This window comes from Phalacrocorax aristotelis, chromosome 3, assembly GCF_949628215.1.
Source record: "Phalacrocorax aristotelis chromosome 3, bGulAri2.1, whole genome shotgun sequence".
In the NCBI taxonomy this organism is placed as follows: Eukaryota; Metazoa; Chordata; class Aves; order Suliformes; family Phalacrocoracidae; genus Phalacrocorax; species Phalacrocorax aristotelis.
In genome coordinates, this window is record NC_134278.1 from 100,875,039 (window position 1) to 100,897,434 (window position 22,396).

At 37.9% G+C, this 22,396-nt stretch overlaps 1 protein-coding gene across 6 annotated transcripts in view; it reads left to right on the forward strand.

Annotated features, from left to right (window-relative positions):
- ENAH (ENAH actin regulator) overlaps positions 1–22,396 on the forward strand; it is a 95,130-nt gene that overhangs the window by 39,992 nt on the left and 32,742 nt on the right. For all 6 annotated transcript variants that reach the window (XM_075088758.1, XM_075088762.1, XM_075088763.1 and 3 more), the window contains exons 2-4: positions 6,547–6,712; positions 8,219–8,396; positions 19,877–19,961. In XM_075088758.1, coding sequence (XP_074944859.1) covers positions 6,547–6,712; positions 8,219–8,396; positions 19,877–19,961 — 429 coding nt within the window. The remainder of the gene's footprint in view (positions 1–6,546; positions 6,713–8,218; positions 8,397–19,876; positions 19,962–22,396) is intronic.

Sequence of the window (22,396 nt, forward strand, 5' to 3'; positions counted from 1 at the left end):
TTATGTTAAATGCTTTTATACATGAGATGAAAAGCAATTTTCTTTCAGTGGAAGGTGCTCATTGAGCAGAGGAAGTTTAGCTTCAAGAAACTGCATATCGACTAAAACTGTGCAATGGACTGTTGCAGAATTTGGTGTCAAAAGCAAAGCACCTTTCATTTGCCAGCTCTTAATCCCAGTGTTTAGATTCAGTTTCCCCTGCTCCTCAGCAGTAGTACTTCTATTTCTAGTGGGGGCTTTCCCATATAGGATTTCCCTCTGCTTTCTGATGTTGCAGCTGATCTGTATTCTGAGTAGTTCATGAGAAGAAAAAGTGGGAGAGATGAATGAATCTGCGTTATCAATCAAAAGTTTTCTAGGCACAGGCAAGTACTAACTCATTAGCAGGAGAGCTGTTAGTGAAGCAGTCTGGAAATACTCCCTCTGCATTCTCCTCCCATTTGAACAGCAGCTCCAGTTTGAGTTTGATCTGCTGGAAGAAATCAGCAAACACTCTTGGCCTCGGGGGGGTTATAGTGTCAGAAGAAGAATCTGTGTGAAAACCAGTCAGATAAATCAGCTGGACTCAATTTAGTTTTATTCTGAAATCTAAAGCTAAATTCTGTACTAGCTGAAGTGCTGGAGCGGGCACGCCACATCATTTGAAGTTGGATGCGTGTAGCATAGCACAGCATAGTTCCTTGTGCTGTACCAAGCACATCATGTTCCCCCCTGCAGCAGCATATTCAGCTAGGTTTTAGTAATGCAGAAAAAGTTGAGGTTCTTGCCATTCAGCTGAGTTACAGAGAAATTAATTTATTTGAAGAACTACTATGTTAACTGTTGCTGAGCCCAAACGGATTATATTTTTTCATGATGTCCTGTTGGTGGCGTGGATGCCAGTCTAGTTGGCAGGAGGAGCTGGTGACTGTTACGCTCAGCTTCCTCTGAGACTTGCTTTGCGGTAAAGCTCTGAAGCTCAAAGAATGAGTAAAATTAAAGCAGTGGATTATAAGTTAAAAACTTAAGTGACCCAATGTTCTTCCCCTCTGCCTGCTCACCACCACCCCACCCCCCCGCCAAACAAATCCAAACCTCTTCCCCTACCCCTACTCCCAAAAATTGATATTAATCATCTATGTAGTTGAGTTCAATCTGGCTCTCGGCAGACCGTAATGTGAGGAGCATATCTGAGGGCACTGGAAACATTTTTATGTTAACTTCCAGATGCTAACAAGAAGCTCAACTGTTGAGTTCAGACAAATGAGCAGCTTAGGATACATGATACCTTTGTCTACAAAGTGTCTGTATTAGCCAATAGAAAGTAGTGGTACAGCACACAGTATGTTGTGTGGGTTTTTGTTGTTTATTTTTGTTTTTTAATGGTGAAGGGGAGAACACGCATGTTCACTGTGATATGCCAGTCGGGGTTCAGGAACAAGCAGGGAAAATCATCTTACAAAACAGCACTGCCAAGATGCAAAACTCAATATCTGGACCAGCATTTAGCTGCTTTTTAAAAATGTATATTTTAAGATGTTAGTATTGGAAATATTTGGAGTTTCTTTCTAGCTTTGTGCCACATGATTTGAAAATCCTAAACAGGCGTTTGATGAATCAGCGTCTCTTTCCATTCCTTCTGCCCCACAAAGACTGCACATTTAAGAACATGTTGTTATGTTTCTGTAAATTGAGAACATGGCAAAAAAAGCCAAAACCCTGAATCACCAGAAGTAGTAGTAACGGGATATGATTTTTCAAAAAACCTCATTGTTACATCACTGACAAAAATACTAAAGGTTGAGAATCAGAGCAATTGCAGCTTTTCCTTACTCTCATATGTATATTTAAGCAATTTTTTCTGTGGCTGCAATCATGCTGTTTTCCATATGAGTTTGATCATTTAAGTCTGTTTCTTCTTTTTAGCTATTGAGAGAGGAAAACCAACCATCCACTTCTTGGGGAGAGAGAAAAAAAGGCTTAGGTCAGCAGGCTGTGCAACGGTGTTGCCGTGCATTAAGCTTAAGAACTTGGGATGTGAAAGAATGAATGCATTCCATCTGGGCGAAAGAATGATGTCTTGTTAGGGCTCAGTTTGCTATGCTTTTTGAGCTTTCCGTATGATCTCATCACTGGAGGAGGAAAGTATATTCTCCCATAAGTATAATCTCATACTTATGATTCATTACTACTGTGTTTTTTTTCTTGTGAGCCTTTTGAGTGCCAGACCTCCCCCCACTCTTCCACCCCAAATAAAAAAGAACCACTCTGGCTTTGGCTTTATATGGTATTGCTGTAGGTGGACTTATCCAGAATTACGGTTGGCTTCAACAATCAGAGCTTTACATCTTTGTCTAGAGAAGAACTCTTCCTAACATATATTTATCCAGCTATTTGTCAAGGTCTACATTTTGGGATGAGAGCTTGTACACTTCATTTCTTCAGGTTTGGTAAGCAGTGTTTTGCATGAATGTTCCCTTTTATGAATTTTCCCTTTTCTGTATATAATTTCATATACTTAGTTTGGTAAGTTTTCTTGGGAACAGAAAATTTCTTAATTTTTCCCAGTTAACATTTAGGTTGTCACTTTAGTTCCCCAATAAGTTAGCAATCAGTTCTTTGAGCAGCTGTGCCTTTGGCAGTAGCATTTGAAGCTGGAGATGGATCCCTTCAGTAGTTCTCCTGCATCCCCTAATGAGCTCTCATGTTGGGAAGGTGCAGGCTAATCCAAGTGTAATAGTTTCTGGATCTATTACACCAGTACTGCGCACCAGAAAAAGGAAAAATCTGTAGATAGGTAAGAAAATCCTGTAGGATTCTTTTGAAGGCCTAATGACACAGCAAATAGATGAAGAACCTTTTCCTTTTTTCTTTCAACATGACTCTAGCCAACTTGTTTATTTCCCACTAGTGCTGAAGTTGTCAGTTTGTTTAAAACAAAAAAAAAAAAAAAAAGTGTTTGTGATCAGACCAAAGTGATTCTGGTGCAGTGAGTGAAGTCAATAATCTTCTAGCATGTTCCAGTCAGTTCCTGCAGTTTAAGGGACACATGTATTACAGAAAATCTTGTGGACTGTGAAGAGTTTATGTATAAATACTGAGATAACTGATGAATGCTGTTAGAAGTACAGCAGGGAAGTGTAATAAGCTTGAAGATCAAGAAATATGATTAAACACTACTGTTCTGATTCACTTGGCTCCTGCTCCTTTGAACTGAAATTTCAGTTCATATGTAGTAGAGGAATACAAAGGACACTGGCTCCGGTCCTAGTAACAGTCTGTATGTTAAAAATCAGCATTTTCCTAGGAAAAGGTGGGATGTAGAAAGAAAACCAAACCTTGTTTTTCACTAGACCTGTCAAAGATAAAGTCATGAGCTAACAGCATGGATATTTGATTTGGTGTAGCCCTTTGAAGTTAGTGAAATTCAGGTGTACATCGTATTTTTTAAAAGCAAGGGTTTTTTATACTTAAACACTTTATGGTGTCTAACTGCTGTAATATAATATGCTATATTTGAATACTGAACTATTAAATGGTCATTGAAGAGCAGATCTAAAGATTCTTGTTTGCCAAAGTTCCTGCTTCCATGCTTTTCTTCAAAACAAAATGCAATCACTTTAGAGTGCAGAACTTTTTACTAAGAGAAAGAAATTGAATTGATCTCCCCCACATCTAGCAATGTGCAATTTTTGAACCCAGGAAAAAGGCTAGCTCGCTGTGATGGTTTAATTTGTTTCTGATAGCGATAGCTTCATTTTTCCATCTTACTGCTGCAGTCTGATAAACAAAGTGATGGGTGGTGGGAACTGTTGGCAGGAGGGGAATATTTCACCTTCAGATTGGTACCTGGATATGAAAATTATAGACCTGGAACATTAAAATTTTTGTTACAGGATTTGTGTGAAATGAAGGCAGAAGGCTTATTGTGTAATGATTGACTAGGTCAACTGGAAATTGTTTGTATTTGTCATTTTTTAAAGTATGTGAATCATCTTGTATCGTTATATGGTTAAGAATCATCCCCTGCTATTAAGAAAATTATTTTATTTTAAATGGAACATGAAATATTTGAGATCTAGAGTTGTATAATATTTCTAGTTACAAGGCATAGCCTGAGAAGTGAAACTAAAAATAGTTTACCAGTTGTTAAAGAAAAGCTAGAAATTCTGCTCAAGGTCATCTTATTTGCACTTATGAATTGTGCCACTTGAACACCAAATAGTTCTAAAATGAGTAGGTTTTTATTCTTGTTATGTTAAATAAAATCATGTAAAACCAGAGCTTTCATAAAAACTTAGGCCTGTGGCAGGGCAAAGAGTGGGAGTGGTCTGAATAAGAATGTCTGAACTTGATGGTCTTTCCTATTAATTAAGTCTTCTGATCACTGTACCATTACTCAATCACTCTCTGGTTCTACCTTCGTTGTAATTGGAACATATTAGCTTATACTCATAGTCTCAATTTTTAATAGAATCTAAAAGATCTTTTTATCTGTCTGACTCATGATTGAGATTAAGATATTTTTTGGCAAGAGCCCTGCAAGCCACAAGCCTCTGCTTCCAAGTCCGTATCTAGGTCCTGTCATCTATGGTTTATCATTCCCATGATTGATCTAAATTAAAATGTAGCAAAAATTTGTTTCAGGTTTAGAAATTTTACAGATGTTTTCTGTAATAACCGCTATGCATTTTAGAAAAACTACTACTGGTTTTTCTGTACTCAGCGAACAGTACAGAATGTTTCTAGGTTTGAACTTTAAGATAGTTCTGTGTCAAAATACTCTAAAAGTAAAGAAACCCAATAGGTTCTTGCATTGTCCTTCTCAGCTGAGGGAACCTTCGTATTTACCTGTGGCATGTTTCTAATGGGACTGTGAAACACCTAAGACTTGTAACTTTTCATTTTCTTTCCATCTAAACTTTCTTGTTGGATCAGATGTGGTCCTTTCTGTCTGATTTGTAAACTATAAGATGAACTATGCTTAGAAAAGAAGCACCGTATATATGCGTATTATAATTTTACTATCCTTATATTGAACTAATTTCTGGCTAGAAAAAAGGCAGTCTAATTAGACGTTGTTATCCCATTCTGATTTAGTTGTTGAATAGGTGATGAGACTAGAACATGTGTTTTTAAAATTAGGAATACATTTCCTCATCTGATCCTTGAATCTCTCACATGCGTAAGAGACATGATCTCAGTATTTTCTCTTCTCCCCTAGTCTTGAGAAGCATCCCAGTGTTGAGTACTTTTCTAATTGTTGGAGTGCCATGGAAAGTGTGATAGGAATTGATGCTATGTTTTCTCAAAAATGCTAGTATTGAAAGCCAACAGAAAAGCTGGATACACTGCTGATTTTTATTGTGCTGGAAGATGGAAATAAGATACTGGGAAGTTCAGTATGGTCTTAAAAAAAACCCCAACAAACAAAACCGCAAACTGCAACAAACAACCCCCCCCAATCAACCAATAAAAACCCTCAAAAAACACCAGGTAAGACTGGGGGGGAGTCATCCCTCCTTCATAAAATATGAAGAAATATATTTTATTACTTTTCTTCTGTAACTTACGAAGAATGCATGTCTCTTCAACCTTCTTGGTTTTCCAAATGGCAGGCTACATTCCTTGCAAGCCAGGCATCGTGTGCTTTCTATAATGTTGGATATGCTAGAGTGGTATGTTCAAAGAATTTGACGTACTGATAAGAAATGATTCCTTTCTATTTTTATTTCCTGTCTACATCTGGACGTTTCCCATAAAGACAACTTGTGTAATATCACCCACTCCTCTCCTAATAAATAGTCTATTTATGGTATGTCTGCTTTCTTGTGTTTCTAACACGATGACATGATGATATGCTCCCTTTTAACTTTAGGCTGTACCTTAGCTTCCAGATGACTGCCATGATCAGGATTAGCTACTGATGAAATTGCAGTTTTTGGTAATCAATAGAACATTTTCTCAGGGAGAAAATGTTACATCTAGGTGTCAACTCTTGTAAAATAGTCAAAATCAAAAAGCATTTCATTTATGAGCAGGTGAATTTTTTTGTGCTGAACTTTATCCCATGTGTGTTTTCTTCTAATATGTTAAAAGGAGCAAAGGCCTTCCAATCCTCATTTCTTGTAGAAGTAATTGCTACTAGAAAATGTAAAGCTCCATGAAGCTAGTGTAACCCCAGATTGTTTGTTCTCCAGTCTTCGCAGAAAACTTTGTATATAGTTGTGGCATTTAATTAACATTTGTGGTTGGGGGTGAGGAGGAAGGGTGGGGGGAGAAAACCTGCAAGGGGAAAAAGTGCAAAAAAGGGAAGAATAAATCTCGTCTTGGCCTCTTTCATTAGTAGTTAGGCCTGTTTGTCTTGACCACAACTTTTCAGAATGAACACCTTTAAGCAGAAGTCAGAGCACTAGCAGTTTTATATTTAGAAAGGTGGATGTTTCGGCAAGTTGCAAGGAGTATTACATTAATGTTTTGCATTAAAAAAAAAAACTTTCATCAAAAAGATGATGATTTGGCACAAGTAATTTAATGTACTACTCTAAAATACTTGTATTTCAACAGTGAACAGAGTATCTGCCAAGCACGAGCTGCTGTAATGGTCTATGATGATGCCAATAAGAAATGGGTACCAGCTGGTGGATCAACTGGATTCAGCAGAGTTCATATATATCATCACACAGGCAACAACACATTCAGAGTAGTGGGCAGGAAGATTCAGGATCATCAGGTAAGCGAATCTCTGAAAATTTGGAAAAGGAATCTTAAGTTACTTTATAAATTGTTTTTAACATTAAGAAATAAGTCTTCAGTAAAATTATGGGAAACTGTAAATAATAAATTTTGAGCTGAAGTAGCAAAACTCTATTATGTCTTCTTCCCTGTAAACAAAGCACTTTACATACGTCCAAGGCGATAGTCCTTGTGCACTCTTTTCCATTCCTTCCTACAGACAGATATAAAGGCTAGTGGTGTACACAGAAGTCATCTGATTCTCTTTAAGGCCAAGTGTCAGCCTAAGAACTTTTGTTCTTCCCTACTCTCTGCTCTTAGCTGCAGTCTACATAGGTACCAACAGTTCTCTTGAAGCTCTTCCTATATTATGAAGAGTTGGATGCATGATTTGTCATTTCACCAGATCAGTACATTAAAAGAAAAAAAAAAAAACAAAACCAAACACCAACACAAAAACAAAACCCAAGCACTGCTCCCCGCCCCCCCCCAAAAAGGAGAAAACAACCAACAACAAAAAAACCCACCCACACTTCTGAAATTTGGTAATGCTGATTATCTCCCACTCTGAGAGCTTCAGAAGGGAGCAACAAGGGTTAGATCATAATTTCCTTGATGAAGAAGTTATTAGATCTTGATTAAATGGCAAACTTAGTGCTCTGTCTTGAAATATGCTCTACTTTGTGCTGCTTGGGTTGGGGTTAAACATCTAATCTTTTTATGTGAGGAAGGCTTCTATATCTGTTTGCCTCTCTCCCAGCATTTCATAAAATTCTTTTGGTCTGTTCTTGGTCTTTTATCACATACCTGAAGCATAGGCTGATGATCTCCTGTGTGGTTTGTCATTAAACACCTATTCCAAGAATAAATGATCCCTGTCTATTCATTTGAGAGCAAACCTGGTGAGTTTTGGGAGGGTGTTTGTTCTTTTTTTTTTTTTTTTTTTTCCCCCCCCCTCTCACATTGTTCAGTGGAAAAAACTGAGAGGATATAGTTATCCAAGTGCAATGGGATCCTCTCAGTGGAACATAGCTTGTAATAAATGGTTGTCCTACTAACTAGAATTTATCACCTTTTGTGTAAGCCATAACTACCCTGCAAAATGATACCTCGTGAGGCATAGTAGAAGTCCACATAAGCACAGCAAGCTAAGGGGCGCAGCAGCCTGAGTTTCTGAAATCCAAATACATGTTCACATCAAGTACTCTGCTACTAAGTCAGAAATGTTCATATTATTACATTGCTGTTACAAAACATCACTGCATCATTTGAAATGAGAACACTTAAGCTACAAAAGTTGATATAAAATATCTCATTAGTCCCCTTGTGTGTTCTCTTCACTGATTTCATGTGGCATTGGAATTAAAATTGAAGGGTCTGTGTGCTTCAACATTGTCATCTCGTGGATTGTGGGACCGGAATTAACCCACGTGGTTAGGGAATAAAACCTACATGAAGCTGAAACAGCAATTTTAAACATAAGTGATTTTTTTTATGATTATAGGTGGTAATAAATTGTGCCATTCCGAAAGGGCTGAAGTACAATCAGGCTACACAGACCTTCCACCAATGGCGTGATGCTAGGCAGGTGTATGGTCTGAATTTTGGCAGCAAAGAAGATGCCAATGTCTTCGCAAGTGCCATGATGCATGCCTTAGAAGTATTAAATTCACAGGAAGCTGGTAAGAGTCTCTTGACTTTTTTTGTTCAAGATTGTTCAAATACAGAGATGGAAAAAATTTGAATGTTTATACCTAAAAGTCAATAAGTCTTGTTTCTAATCATGATTCAGCCTTTAGCCGTTTTAATTATTTGGATGTTTTGTCTGCCTAATTGCTGCTGCTTAACAGTGATTCTCAATTTGACTGCCATCTGTGTAAATGCAATTTCTAACAAGTAAACCTGTTTTCTTGTTATCTATTACATATAGAAACTTGTTGACCGCATTTTATTAGGAAACAGAACAAAAACATCTGCCCAACAAGTGTGTAGCTCTTAATCAGGGTACTTTTCAGGATTTTTAAAGACATCCAGTGTTCTTAATGTGGTTTGGTATTTTTCCTTCTCATTGAGGACTGGTTTATTATGAAAATGTATGGGGTTATTCCGTTCAAACTTTGGAATTCATGTCATCCTCTTTGACAGTTCTTACTCTACAGAGTTTTCTAGGTTGGAGACCTTGGATCCAGAGGTAACATTCAGATGAGCACATATAATTTAGACAACAGATCTATCATTTAATTTGGAGAACAGGATGACATAAAGCATTTAAAACATTTGTGGAAAAGTTAGAGCTTTCAGGCTTCAGGTGGTGTCTGTGTAATACATTCTAGACAGGGTCTACAGCAAATTGATCTGTATTAACACTGGGAAACACACAGAAGGCATTCTTATTTTACAAGACTTCAAGAGACTTTCATGTTCTTGTAACCAAATAGAATTCTTTTGTCCTGATTAAACTTTAAAGATTGTCCAACAAGAGGTAGTACTTCTGTGCCAGTTTTCTTTCTTTTGTGTAGCAGAGAGGCTGTAGATAACCTTACTAGTGCTGTCTCAACTACAGCAACAAAGGGTGGCTTATCAAGCTGCTCTTCATTCTGATAGTTGTTTCAAGACTTACCTTTTGAAACTAAGCTATCTAGACCTAGTAGGATGATACATTCTGCAGTGCTTATGCTGTTACACAGCATATGAGGCCAAAATATAAAGGGTAGCTAGAGGTATGAGGCTTCTTTTTGCCAGCTAAAATAATCTAGTTGTGTAGCCCATTTTCTGACTTATCAGCTGGATGTTTCAGTTTTCTCCTCTAAATCCCTCAGTTCTCCTTTCCCTAAGGGTTGTTTGATTGTAAATATTTCGTGCATTCTGACTGTTTATCGTCCATCTCCCAACTAACATCTGGGAACACATGAAGTGTTGATTTCTACATATTCGATGTAAAGTCTGAAAAGGCCTGATTTATGGTAATCACCTCAAGTTTGAGGGTTTTATCTTGTGTCCTGTTACCTGTACTTGAAGGCTTTGGCACAACATGTTTCAAACAAGTGTGTATGTGTATATACATAATATTTTTTTCATCATTTAGTTTAACTCCTTATCTAAACATTAAAACTGAGCTACTAGAGAGGCTGAAATAATAGGCAGGCATGACAGTGCTAATTTTTTTTTAATGGTCAGTGTGCCTGTGTTTTAATTTCACAGATTATTGTAATTCATCTAATGACTAGTTCTCTTGCTGTTTATGCAAAGTATATGTGGGCTAAGAACTATGTTGTTATATTCTTCAGTAGTAGAAATTTTATTGACCTAAGATGCTACTTCAGTTCATAAAGACTCATTATTTAGACTTGGACAAAAAAAGAGTCATTTTTAGGGGGTTCCTTGAATGTGACTTTAATAATACAAAATGTCATCCGAACAGTAGCCTAGAATCAATGTCATTCCACAGGAGCAAACAACTTGGTGAAAATAACTCTTATTTCTGTTTCATCACTTCAGGAATTCTTTAAATGGTGGGGGGAGGAGGAAGGGAGCGGAGATTTGCAATGAGTATAAAAATCACTGTGCTTAGAATTCAGTCCTCTGTTGATCCCAAATTGTGAATTCTTCCAAATCATTCTGCCAGTTGTCTCTTCAGTGATCTCTGAAGTGGCCCTTTTGTTTGAGTTTGCTTGCTTTATTCAACTTAATACCAATTAATCCCTGATGATTGGGGGGAATTTTTTTCCAGGTGTATTTTTGTGTGGTTCATGAAATGAGAGTTAAGTATGACTGTAATGTCGCGTCCCAGTTGCTGGCTACAGTGTTGCAGTTCACCTGGATTGTTCTTATCAGCTTTGAGATGTAGGTCTCACAGGGATGTGAATTAAGTTGTGTAATTATGTTTGATAGTGACTGGTTGTAATGTCTAAGTTTTCTGAATTGTAATATAGTCACTTTGTTTCTCTTTCCTGTGATTTGACTTGGTAGTAGTAGGTGGTACAAGTCAAAATAGAGTAATTAGCTGCATCACAACCTAATGGTGGACGCTGTCGGCACAGGAGGAGATACCTGTTCTGCTCTAACTTCTTTCAGCCAAGGACTGTGGCTGTTTAAGATTAGCTATCACCTATTTCACAGTCATATAGGTGCACTAGCTTCCATCAAGATGAAATAAAAACAAAGCTTAACGTTGTCAGTGTTGCTTCAGCAGACATCTGAAGATGAGTAGTTTTGCACTGCTGCTTGTAAAAAAAAAAAAAAAAATATTCATAATTATGCATACAGAATCACTTTGTAAGCCTGGTACCATTTCCAGACAAAGTTTAAAGGTAAACATTCATAATGTATGTGTGTTAAAATACTGTCAACATGTTCCTCAGTTTTACCAGTTGGGAGGTCTGTAAGTGTATGATCTACATATTATTTAATTTTTCAGACCACTTATCAACATAAGAGGTGAAAAAGATGAAGTATCTTTCTGAGCACACTTGCTTCAATAATGGAAATAGGATACTAAGTAGCTTGCAATTTAGAAACAAACTAATTGGACTCCTTGCTCAAAGTTTAATGCATTTCTTTTCTCTATAGTCAGTATAATTTCCTAAAAGTGCAGCTAGAAATTAATCCTTGGTGTGAAGTTTATTTTTTCCCTAGTGTATCTGACATAGCTGAATATTTACTTAGACAGGTGACTGGTCCAAGGCTGTAATATTAGCTCTTCATTTTAGGAAATGGATTGCAAATGCCCCGTGCCCCCTGCCCCTTGTAAACAAATTAGCCTTCTTTAAAAAGGTGTTAGGGGGTATATGTTATGAAAGGAATTTGTGCTAATAAATACTTTATATAGAGAGAGTTTTGTTTCTTCCAAGTTATCTGGTAGAACTTTAAAAATGTCTAACATATGCAGTCCTGGTTGGTATTCTGACAACACTGCTTAAAAAATCTATGCCTGAAGAGGATAATTTGTCTGTAATAATTTATGTGAATTGCTGCATTTCCTAGTATATTTAAAACAGCATAAAGAATCTCCCAACCCAAGTAAAATAAATCCTGTGTAGATAACTTCCCTTTTACTCTATAATGGCTTACAATTAAAGTTTGATTCTTAAGAGTATCCTTATTTTTCGCTGTGTTTGCTCATTTTGGCAATTTCTTTTACTAGCTTATTTAATTTAAGTTGTTTTTTGTTCTTAAAAGGAAAGCAGTTTTAAGGTTATCTGAGAATACTGTTCAGAAATTCATAAAGCTGTAGATGAATTTTAAACTTTAGATGTCTGTGAACCCTTGCATAAATGACTTCTGAGCAATATTAAAGATTATTTTGTGGACGTCCTTTTGGTTTGCAAGTCAGCTGTTATTTACGGCTCTTGCTCTCTCACTAAAAAGAAAAAAATGGAATAGTCTCCTTCTCTTGCATATATTTGAAAAATGTCATTGATCTTGCTTGCAGTTGGCATCTTCACCTGTTGTATTGCTGGCATAATTTGAGGTTGTTTAATTTAGGATCTCCCTCTAGTGGATCTACAGAAGCAGAGGCAAAGACGTTGGGTGCCTGTGCCACTGAGCACACAGTGACGGGCGTTTTGTCGTTCTAATGAGTTCAGAATGCAGAATGAAAGTGTTTGAAGTTGGGACAGAGTAAAGGCTTTACTGCAACTGGCAGTTTTCTTCTAGAAAACAGTATAGGTTTGTCTCAAAGGACTCTGAACTGATGGTGGCCTTGTCAGTGAAATTGTCTGAAATATGCAATGTCTCCCTACCCCCACCCCCCACCCTATTTGCAGTGCTGATCATGTGATTGCCCTAATTTCTCTTAGGCTGGAACATTTACATTTACATTAACATAAAAGTCAGTGTTTTCACTCCATTCTGGTTTGGATTATTGTATTGGCTAGTAGCTATTCAACCAGACCCTATTTTCCTGCTGGCTAGTGGAGCAGCTTGTAAGCCACCTGCAAATCCAGAGGAGAACACTACAGAACTGCACTTTCTCCTGGAATTTAAGGCAGACTACTAATGCTACAAGTTCCTGCTCCGTACTGTTTAGGAGATGTATTAAAAACGAACTAAGATTTGTTCCTGATATATTTTTGGGAGAGTTTTGAAAGACTTACTCATTAAATAATTGTCTGAGGTCATCAAAAGTTATAGCTTCATCAAATGACAAGTATGAGTCATCAGTTTAAGAGATCATTTGAAGAGGATTTCTGGCTTTAAGGCTGTGTGGTGCGTTCAGATATTCAGTAACTGGTCTTAATTGTCCGTCATAAAGATGACTGTTTTCTGCAAAGGTGTTGCATTGCATTACAAAGAAAAATTTCCTATCTTCATTAAGTAGAGCTCAGTGTTGCAATGAAAGTGACTCTGGAGTGAGAGTAAAGCCTCAATGAAGGGAAATTAGATGACTGAAAAAATTCTCTGATGTGTGAGAAAACTAATTATTCTTTTGAAGGAATAGGGGCAAGTAAGACAAGTGTGTGTTGGGAGATGGGAGGAACAAAGGGGCATCATACTCAGTTTTGCTGCAAAATATCTCTTCTAGTTCAGCTGGAATTGGCTTTGTTTTGTGTGGCATGTCTTCAGTCCCAGGGAAGCCTTGCTAAGAGACTAACAGACTAATTGAGATTTATGTGTGTAATTTGATTTGAGGTGTTACTTCGAGTTGTTCATTGCAGAAAATGAAAGCAGCAAAAGAAGAGCTGAAGGGTGTCATACAACCATAAATAAGCCTATTCTAATTCTTTCTAATAGAAGGCTGTTCTAATATCAGCTTAGGTGACACTTACTTCGTAGGAAAATGGGGAGGAGGAAAAAGAAACTTGTTTTGTTTCTAGGGTCTCTTTATATTGTTAGCCTTATCTTGGGGAAAAAACATTGAGCTTAAACTTCTTTGAAATGATTAGGAATGCTAGAAGTTAAGTTGTCCATGTGCAGTCCTTTCTCTTACAGCAAAGATAGTTCATTAAATCCTTGCTGATGGGGAATGCATGTACTCATAGATTGAATAATTTAGTATCTTTGGGAAGTGCAAACCGAAATGAAAACTGGAGTTGCCTAATTGGGATATGTTGTAGAGACTATAGGATTTCAAATGCTTGTGCTCATACTGTTATAGCTCACATCATGCTAAAACCTGTTTTGAGAGAAAAATTATTCTACTGCAATGAAGTAATTACACTGTCTCTGTACTCTTGGTAAGCCTCTCGAGCAGGCTGTCAGCACACCCTGTCAGAATGGGAGTAACATGATGTGGTATTATTACCTGTGTTGTGAGAAGTTGGGTATTATCTCTATTTTTGCTAGTAAGTTTTTTCTTTTCCTTATAAATGTAGAATTGATCAAAGAAATTTTTTTTAGTTACTAGATTCTATAATACCTAATCCTTACTAGCTAATGATTTATATGCCAAAAAATTGTCCTAAAGGAATTTTAACTGTTCAGTGGACAAAATACTTCTGTTCCATTTTAATTGCACATAAGATTATTGAAAGCATTATCAGTGTTAGTTGTGGTATTTGGAAGCGAAGGGAGAGTTGGTAAGTTTTCGGAGCTATACTCCCTTTTAAGGGTTGCCTGTGTGGTATTTCTGATTTGTGAGTTTCTTCAGGATTGACGTTGTATCAGGTGAAAGCATTAAAGCTTGGTTCAGCAATCTAAAGAATTTCATTAAAATTTGGAGTTGGTCTTGACTGCATGGCAAACATACACAGAAGTATTAATTTTGTGGATAAAGTTTTGTTTTAATAAACATTGGGGAATGTTAGTATATTTTTCTTTTCAGGGTTTATATTGTTGTCTTGAAAACAATACCAGTGGAAGTTGCAGCTGTATTAAGCCTGCCTTTTGGGAACCAGGTGTTGTCATAAAATCATGAGCACAATTGTGGAAATACAGCTTTGTTAGAAAGGCTCATTTCTTCAGTATTATATACAAAAAGTGACAGTCATCATCTATAATGGTGCTATTTAAACAAATTTTGACAGAACTGGGGGAAAAAAAAGTAATAAATATCCTGCAGTTGATGGTATCGATATATTTAACTTTAGATACTTCCTTTTTTTAAGATTGCGGTATCATAGTTTCATTAAGCAACTGTAGTACTCTACTGCCACAGCTTTGTCTGTCTTCCCCTGTGCGAAAAGACAGCAAAAGGAAACCACAGGCCTGCTTGAGGCCACCCAGCAAGCTAGTGCTGAGCCAAGCCAAGCACCCAGGTTATCAGCACTCTGTTTCTGAGGCTCTGTTGGCATTGATACGAGGCTTATCTCTACTTATATTCAAATGTATTTTAATGAATATTTTTGTTATTCTTGGCCCCTTTTATTACCTTGATCAGGTAAAAGTGCCTATGAAGTGAAACAGAAAACACTTACTTTCAATATAAACAATGCAACATAGTTACCACTTTGCTAAGATAAATCAAAGTGATGAAATTAACGCAGCTGAAGGTACTCCCAAAATGGTACCTGTCTATGAGGAAGCAGATGTTTGAAAGAAAGGTAAGTCTTAGCTGGAAGGTGATTCAGCAAATAGAAGTAGTAGAGAATAGTTTTACCACTTGTTAATGCCCTAGTTTTTGACCATCATGGTCTTGCTTTTAAATCCATAACACAAGCCCCAGGTCTAAAGGAATGGTTCTGTTTTGCTTCTGCTGAAGGCTAGTTAGCAAGTCTCCCCATGTCTGTATTGTCCTAGAGCAGGATAGGCTCTGAAAGGGAGGAGAAGGAGCTAGAGTCAAGTGAAAGAAGTTAGTTTGCCATAATTTTTCTTATTACTTCCTAGTATAGGTCTCTGAAAAAGCCTGCTTTCCTTTCATTCAGAAAACCTTTATGCATTTAGTAAAACGTAATGGGTTTGTTGTTTTTTTGTGTTTTAAGTTCTTATATTTCTGTTGTAGAATACATCTTATTTTCTGTGGTTTTGAACTCTTGCCTGGGGTGTGTTCTTTGCTTAGTAGGAGTACTCAAACTGTCCTTAAAGAAAATCTTTTGTAAAGATTACAATTAGTATGCTTATCTTTAGAGCATATGCCTATATAAATTAACTTGCTGTCTGCTTTCAATCCGTTCTTCCTTTGAAAAGTCAGTCATACTTTGATTTGAATATCAGACTGTATAATTGCAATGTTGCTTAGTTTTGGCATTAACATACTGGGAAATGAAAGAGTAGAAATTCTTAATTACTGAGTTGCTTATGTAAACTGTTTCTCTGGGGGGGAGAAAGTGGAGATCTTCACCTCAAACTAAAATTCTTGTGTGTAAGAGTTGACCAACTTTTTCTAAATACACTAGATTTTTAAAAAACAAGATTTTTTTTTTTTGGTCTTTTAATGATGTACTTTGAACAGTACAGTAATTGCAGGAGTGGTTTTTTTTGTGTGTGCTCTGGCTTTCTTGAACCCTGGGGCATGCAGGCGTTCTGAGGGAATAGTTCACGTGATCCGACTAACAGTGGTGTTGTGTCCGCCCCCCCCCCCCCCCCCCCCCAAGGTTTCACCTATCCTTACAAGCTCCCTAGCAAGCCTGTCTAGCCAAATGAAAATACACATTGTAGCTCATTGTATAACCTGTAGCACATGTATTGTTCCACTCTTGAACAGTAGATACTTGGGGTTTTTTAGAGCTATTACCTCAGATGTGATGTCTTCAGTGTAACCCAGCTGCTATGTCAACACTGCTAGCATAAGAGAGGTTACATTAAAAGAAGTAGGGTCAAACTCTAAAGCGGGCAATGTAATTGCAAAGATTGAAGGAACTGATGAACCAAAAGACATCAAGGGAGGGGAAACCATGTGTTTCCATCTCCGACTTGCTAATTATACTTTCATGGGGTTGTGCAACTGGAATTAATTCATCTCTTGAATGGAGATACAGAGGTAAGAAGTCAATTGGAGGTGAAAATGAAGTTAAGGAGTTTGCTAAACTGCAACTCTGTTGTGGTTTAAAAAGGTGATGTTAGGGATGCTTAATTTGGCTCAAGCAGCCCCTGGAAGTCTGATGTCGTTCTCTGAGCTATGCCAGGGTAGTTGTGTGACTGCGTGAAGAACCAGAACTGGCTTTGATCTAGCTGGTTAAAACACTTCTTGCAGGCTTTTTCCCATGGGATTTTTAATGCATTGGATTTCCAGTCCCTCTCTCGTTACACAATTGCCTGAACTGTCACAGAGGAGGGGTGAAGCAAAGGTGAGAATAAGCTGAAAAACAGAAAGCATTTAAAGTGGAATGACTGCTGAACAAATTAGTATGAAATTATATCCTCTGTCTGTCAGAGTGCGCCCCAGAGTGCACCATCTGTGCCTTCTTTAGAAAAAGAAAGATGTTAGGTTTTCCTTAAAACCCAGGGTGAATAGACCATGCAGCCTTGTCTCTTACTTGGCTTGTACTGGTCTCTGAAGATAAAGTGATCCTGTAGAAGGATCAGACTTTTTTTCCAGGCAGTATCTGTGACTATTCATCTTGGGGGTTGATGTTTCTTGAAGTATCTTGAAGTGTTCGAAAGACTCTGGGAGAGCTTTTCATGAGCTAGCTCCTGCTTATTTAGTTACTATACCATCTGTCCCACTATTTAGAGAGTTGTATTTTAGCAATGAAATGGTGGTCTTGGCTTGCTGTAATAACTTAATTTTATAGGATAAAACATACTTTTCCTCCTGGTATGTACCTTTAACTTGCAAGTGTCCATTAGCACCGTGATTATTAAGAGTGTATGCTCCCAGAGAGGAATTTGTCAGAACAGGCCAAATGACTTGGTAGCTGAACTTTTCTTTCTTGAAAGCCTTTGGAATACTCAGGTTGCATTTCCTTATGGCAAAAATGTATAAGTAATACTAGAACAACCATGTTAATTGTTAGCAGGTGATTGGTTTTGGCCCTCTTGCAGGTATAGTTATGAAAGAAGCATATAATTTACTGGAGTAGATTGGCCAGGTTATGCCAGAGAACGTGATTTTCTCACACAGTGTGCCCTAGAATGAAGGTTGAGACTGTAAGAACGGGGTTTTCTGATAGCGAGGCTGGTTTGAATAGCCAGTGCAAGTGAAACTAAATAGTTGGTTTCCAGTGGTGCTAGCAAAAGAAAGAGTTGGGGGGACACTAGCAGAAAGGCTGTAGAGTGGTAGTCCAAACTCAACTACAGCAGCATAATACCTTGTTCAAAAAAACCTGTTAAATACTCTTAAAGGTTAAAGGGGTGGAGGTTTGAAGTTTTCATTTCTTCTGTACTTTCAGTACAAAATAGTTCCAGTTGGTAAATGGCCATAGTATGACCATTTCTTCTTCTTTTCTTTGTTCTTTGTTTTTAATTTCTAAGGTCAATGTGTTTCATACTGAGAAACGGCAGATCTGAGGGAGGAGCATATTAGATGGGGCAAACGGTAGTGGCATGTAGCACCTTTAAGCAGAAAGACAGCTGCTGCTGGATTGTGTCTACTTCTAAAAGTCCATGAAAGGCTGCACCATGGTGCAGACAGCAAACAGCCCGGCTGCTTCCCCGGCTGCTTGGGAGCTGTGGTCATGGCTTAATGGGCATAAAAGTCTACCTACCACCTGTCACGCAGGGGAGATGACAGAGGAGGACGTGTGACTTCAGAAGTTTTAAAGCAGAAGAGTTTTCCAGATGAGAAATATGACATGTTTCTATGTACTGATAACTTAATTGTTAATTTTCATTGCAGTTAGATCTTCTGCATTAAAAATAATACAGATTTATATCTGTGGGTATCTCCTTGGAGATACTCCAAGCAAAAGTAGTACATCCAGGGCAGCAACAGGTACTAGGTATGAGGACCTAATTCTTGCTGAAAAGAATAAATAAGGAAGACACAACCTCTGTAGTGCACTTCCTGCTTTTCTCTTCTGGAAGGAAGTTCTTACATTACTTTTTAACTGCAGGGTACAGTGGTTAATATACACTTTTATAATTCTCAGGATTTGTTGTCTTTATGACCACAGTGTGACCACTCTGCTGTTTTGAATAAATGAACCTTTTTTGTATAGCCTTTAAACAGGGCACGTGTTTGCTGAGTCTGAGGCAGACGACCTGTCCTTGGTGCCTCAATATATCACACATGGTCTTTTCATGTTTTTGGCTGACGTTCACAAGTTCAGATGGCAAACAACTTTTACATTTTGATATTTGAGATGGGGGAGATCTCATTACAACTCCATCACTCTAACTAGTTTCGTGGAGTATCAGCAAGAAATTACTGTTTTGCTTCAGGATCTTTTCAGAACTGGATACATTTTTATTGTTTTTTAATTCTGCTTGCTTATAAATTCCATAATCTTAAGCATAGCTATGGTCTAAATAATTTCCTGGTTTAATGCCCATTTTTACGGAAACAATGCTTTCATTATCTGCTTACTATATTCCATTCCACACTTCTTCGTCTTTCACTTCTGTTAATTCTTTCTAAATAACTTTGTGCTGTAAATACATTTCTGAGGAATGTGGAAAGGCCTCTTTGTTTTTAGAAGACAGATTGAGCATATATAATTAATTGAAAGATGTATGATTCAGAACTGCCCATCAGTAAAAGCCGAAGATGAATTTGCACGTCCTTCTCTTTTGTGCTTCTTGTGCTTAGCAGAATGCACAGTTTGTGAATCTGTGTTTTGCCTCTGTTCCTTTGGGGACAGTACTTACCTATCCACAAAGGCAGGTCTTTGATCCAAGTTGATGAGCTAAAATCTGATTAAATTTTGGTGTGACCTGTAGAAACATACTTTGTCTTCCTTCTTTCGATATGGTGATAAGCTTCTGATGATTTTTCTCCTGTTCTTCCCCCCCACCTCCCTATTTCCAGTGTTCTATTTAGGTGAGTGTTTTAATTTTTTGAGCCTTTTCTCCTCTTCCAAGAGTATTTGTTAACTGTTTTAAGAAAATCTCAGACTTGGGGTGCTTTTCAAAGCTTTTGTCAAATTCCATCATATATAAAATTTATTTTGCATTTCTGTGAAACCTTTTCATCCATGTGAAATAAATCCATTCTGCAAATATGCAAGGTAACATTCGTTGCAGTTTTTATTTGCTGTATTACATTGTTGAGCTTGTTTGGCTTAAAAAGCAGAAGTAAACAGTTCCTGTAGTGTCATGTGGTGGCTGGCCTTTTTCCTTGATTTTGTGCTCTTTTTGCAAAGTAAAGGTTCAAATTATTCATTTATGGCCTGTCTTCACTTTTTAGGTCCTACATTGCCTCGACAGAATTCGCAACTTCCCTCTCAAGTTCAAAATGGTCCATCACAAGAAGAATTGGAAATCCAGAGAAGGTACGGTATTGTAAGTGAACAGCTGTTCAGTTAGAATGTAATAACTCCTCACTAATGATGAGATATTAAATGTCAAGGACTTGTTATTACTCTCTTGCATTAGGGCAACATTTGTATGCTTGTGGTTTTCAGTATCACAGAATCACAGAACCACAGAATCACAGGTTGGAAGGGACCTCAGGGATCATCTAGAAAGTTTGGACTAGGAAGAGCCCAGTCTAGACAAGATGGCCCAGCACCCTGTCCAGATGACTCTTGAAGGTGTCCAACGTGGCCGAGTCAACCACTTCCCTGGGGAGATTATTCCAATGGTGACTGTCCTCACTGTGAAAAATTTTCCTCTCGTGTCCAATCGGAATCTTCCCAAGAGCAACTTGTGTCCATTCCCCCTTGTCCTCTCCATGGGACTCCGTGTAAAAAGGGAGTCTCCATCTTCTTTGTAGCTGCCCCTTAAGTACTAGTACACAGTGATGAGATCCCCTCTGAGCCTCCCTTTCTCAAGGCTGAACAAACCCAGTTCTCCCAGCCTATCCTCACATGGCAGGCTTCCCAGTCCTCTCATCATCTTGGTGGCCCTTCTCTGGACCCCTTCCAGCCTGTCCACATCCTTTTTGTAGAGCGGGGACCAGAACTGTACACAGTACTCCAGGTGTGGCCTGGCAAGCGCTGAGTAGAGCGGGATGATGACTTCTTTCTCTCTGCTGGCGATGCCCTTTTTGATGCAACCCAGCATCCTGTTGGCCTTCTTGGCTGCAGCAGCACGCTGTTAGCTCATGTTGAGCTTAAAAGTAGTAGTAGTAGTAGCAGTAGTAGTAGTAGTAGTGCAGCTTTCCTGTGTAAAACTTCTGATTGTAGCTAGATCCCTTGTTCGTGATCTCTACTCATTCAAGCAATGCAATTGCTATTGGCTTGTCATGAAAGAGCCGCAGATCAGATGGGGAAGCCTTGGAAGATTTCACTGCTGTCATTTTTAACCAGACTAATTAATTTTCCAGTGACTGTTGTCTTCAGTTTTTGACACATGCTTATAAAGAAGAAAGAAGAAAGGAAGGAAGCTTTAACCTTTAGAAGTAGAGAATTAAATCATCATGGAGAATGACAGTTTTTCTTCCTGAGTGTGGATGCACTAAATCAAATATTGTATTGGAAAGCTTGTTCGCCTTTATACTATATTAGTTCTTTAACAAAGAAACCTTAATTTTCTGCTTTGGTGTATTAATTTATGGAACCTTTCATAGTCCTACTTTCCGCTGTAGCAATACCGGTTATATCTGTGCTGTCCTCAGGGAGTAGCCCCTGTTCCCCTGACCAGTCGGCACTCCTCCAAGCTAAGTTGTTCCCTTCAATGAGGAGCTGCAGTACTCTGTCCCATGCTCTGTGGGATATTTTTCAGACCCGTAGCATTTTTAACATATGGGTTTTTTTCAGTTCCTTTTAATAATAGCTACATATTGATCAAGTGCTCAAGTTCTGGGAACAAACTTTCTAGTTGCCATATACCTGCTTTTGTTGCGTAGCAATATGGGTTAATGCTGTAGGTTGAGTGTCTGGGATATGGGTGTACAAAATGGCAAAGTCTTCTAGGATAGTGCTGTCAGACTGGTTAGGTGAAAACAGCAAGGCCTTGGGATGTCCAAGCATACTGCCTGTGGTGCAATCCTGGATTATTTTACCATCAAAATACTCCCAGGAGATTAGCTGTTCCCTTTCAGAAGGGAGGCTGGGAGCAATTTAGGTCACATGCAGTACAGATGCAGGGAACAGGATCCTTGAATAAATAGGAAGTAGTCCAGATTGATGGTGTAAATGCACTTAATAGCTTTCAGTCGTAACTGGAAAAATATTTTAACATTGGGTCTAATTGACGTGGAAGTTTTCCTATTTTGACATTTTGCATTTAGTTTGTGCAAAGGTGAGCAGAACCAGATTGCTAATTTGGGAATAATTCATATTACAGATTTGATAAACTAGCTATATGTGTTGAAAAAAGTTTTGACATCAAAATTGGTCATTCTTGTCAGTCTCTTCTGCAGTATGTTCTTAAATGTGAGCAGGGATCGCTTTTTCTGAAAGTCTCGTTTAAAAACAAATAGCAAGAAGCTCATTATAAATCTGTCTGATGTGTTTACATGCAAGTCTGCTGTCATGATAAAGGTCTTTCATGTCACTTTTTTGGACAGACTTTTAAAAAGATTTTTTCTTTTGATATTTTTTCTGTTCTACAGTAATGGCTTTTAATATTTTTATTTCCCGTCTGTTCTTTTAGAAGGCTGTATTAATTTAAATTTATAATGCTGAAATACTTTTCAGAGAAGCATTGTATGTGGACATCACTTCCGAAAAAAGTGCTGCTCCACATTAAGAGCTCCGCAAGTTTCTCTTGAAATTGTTTGAGTGTAAAGGACATATTATCAGGTGGCATTCTTATGGCTTCG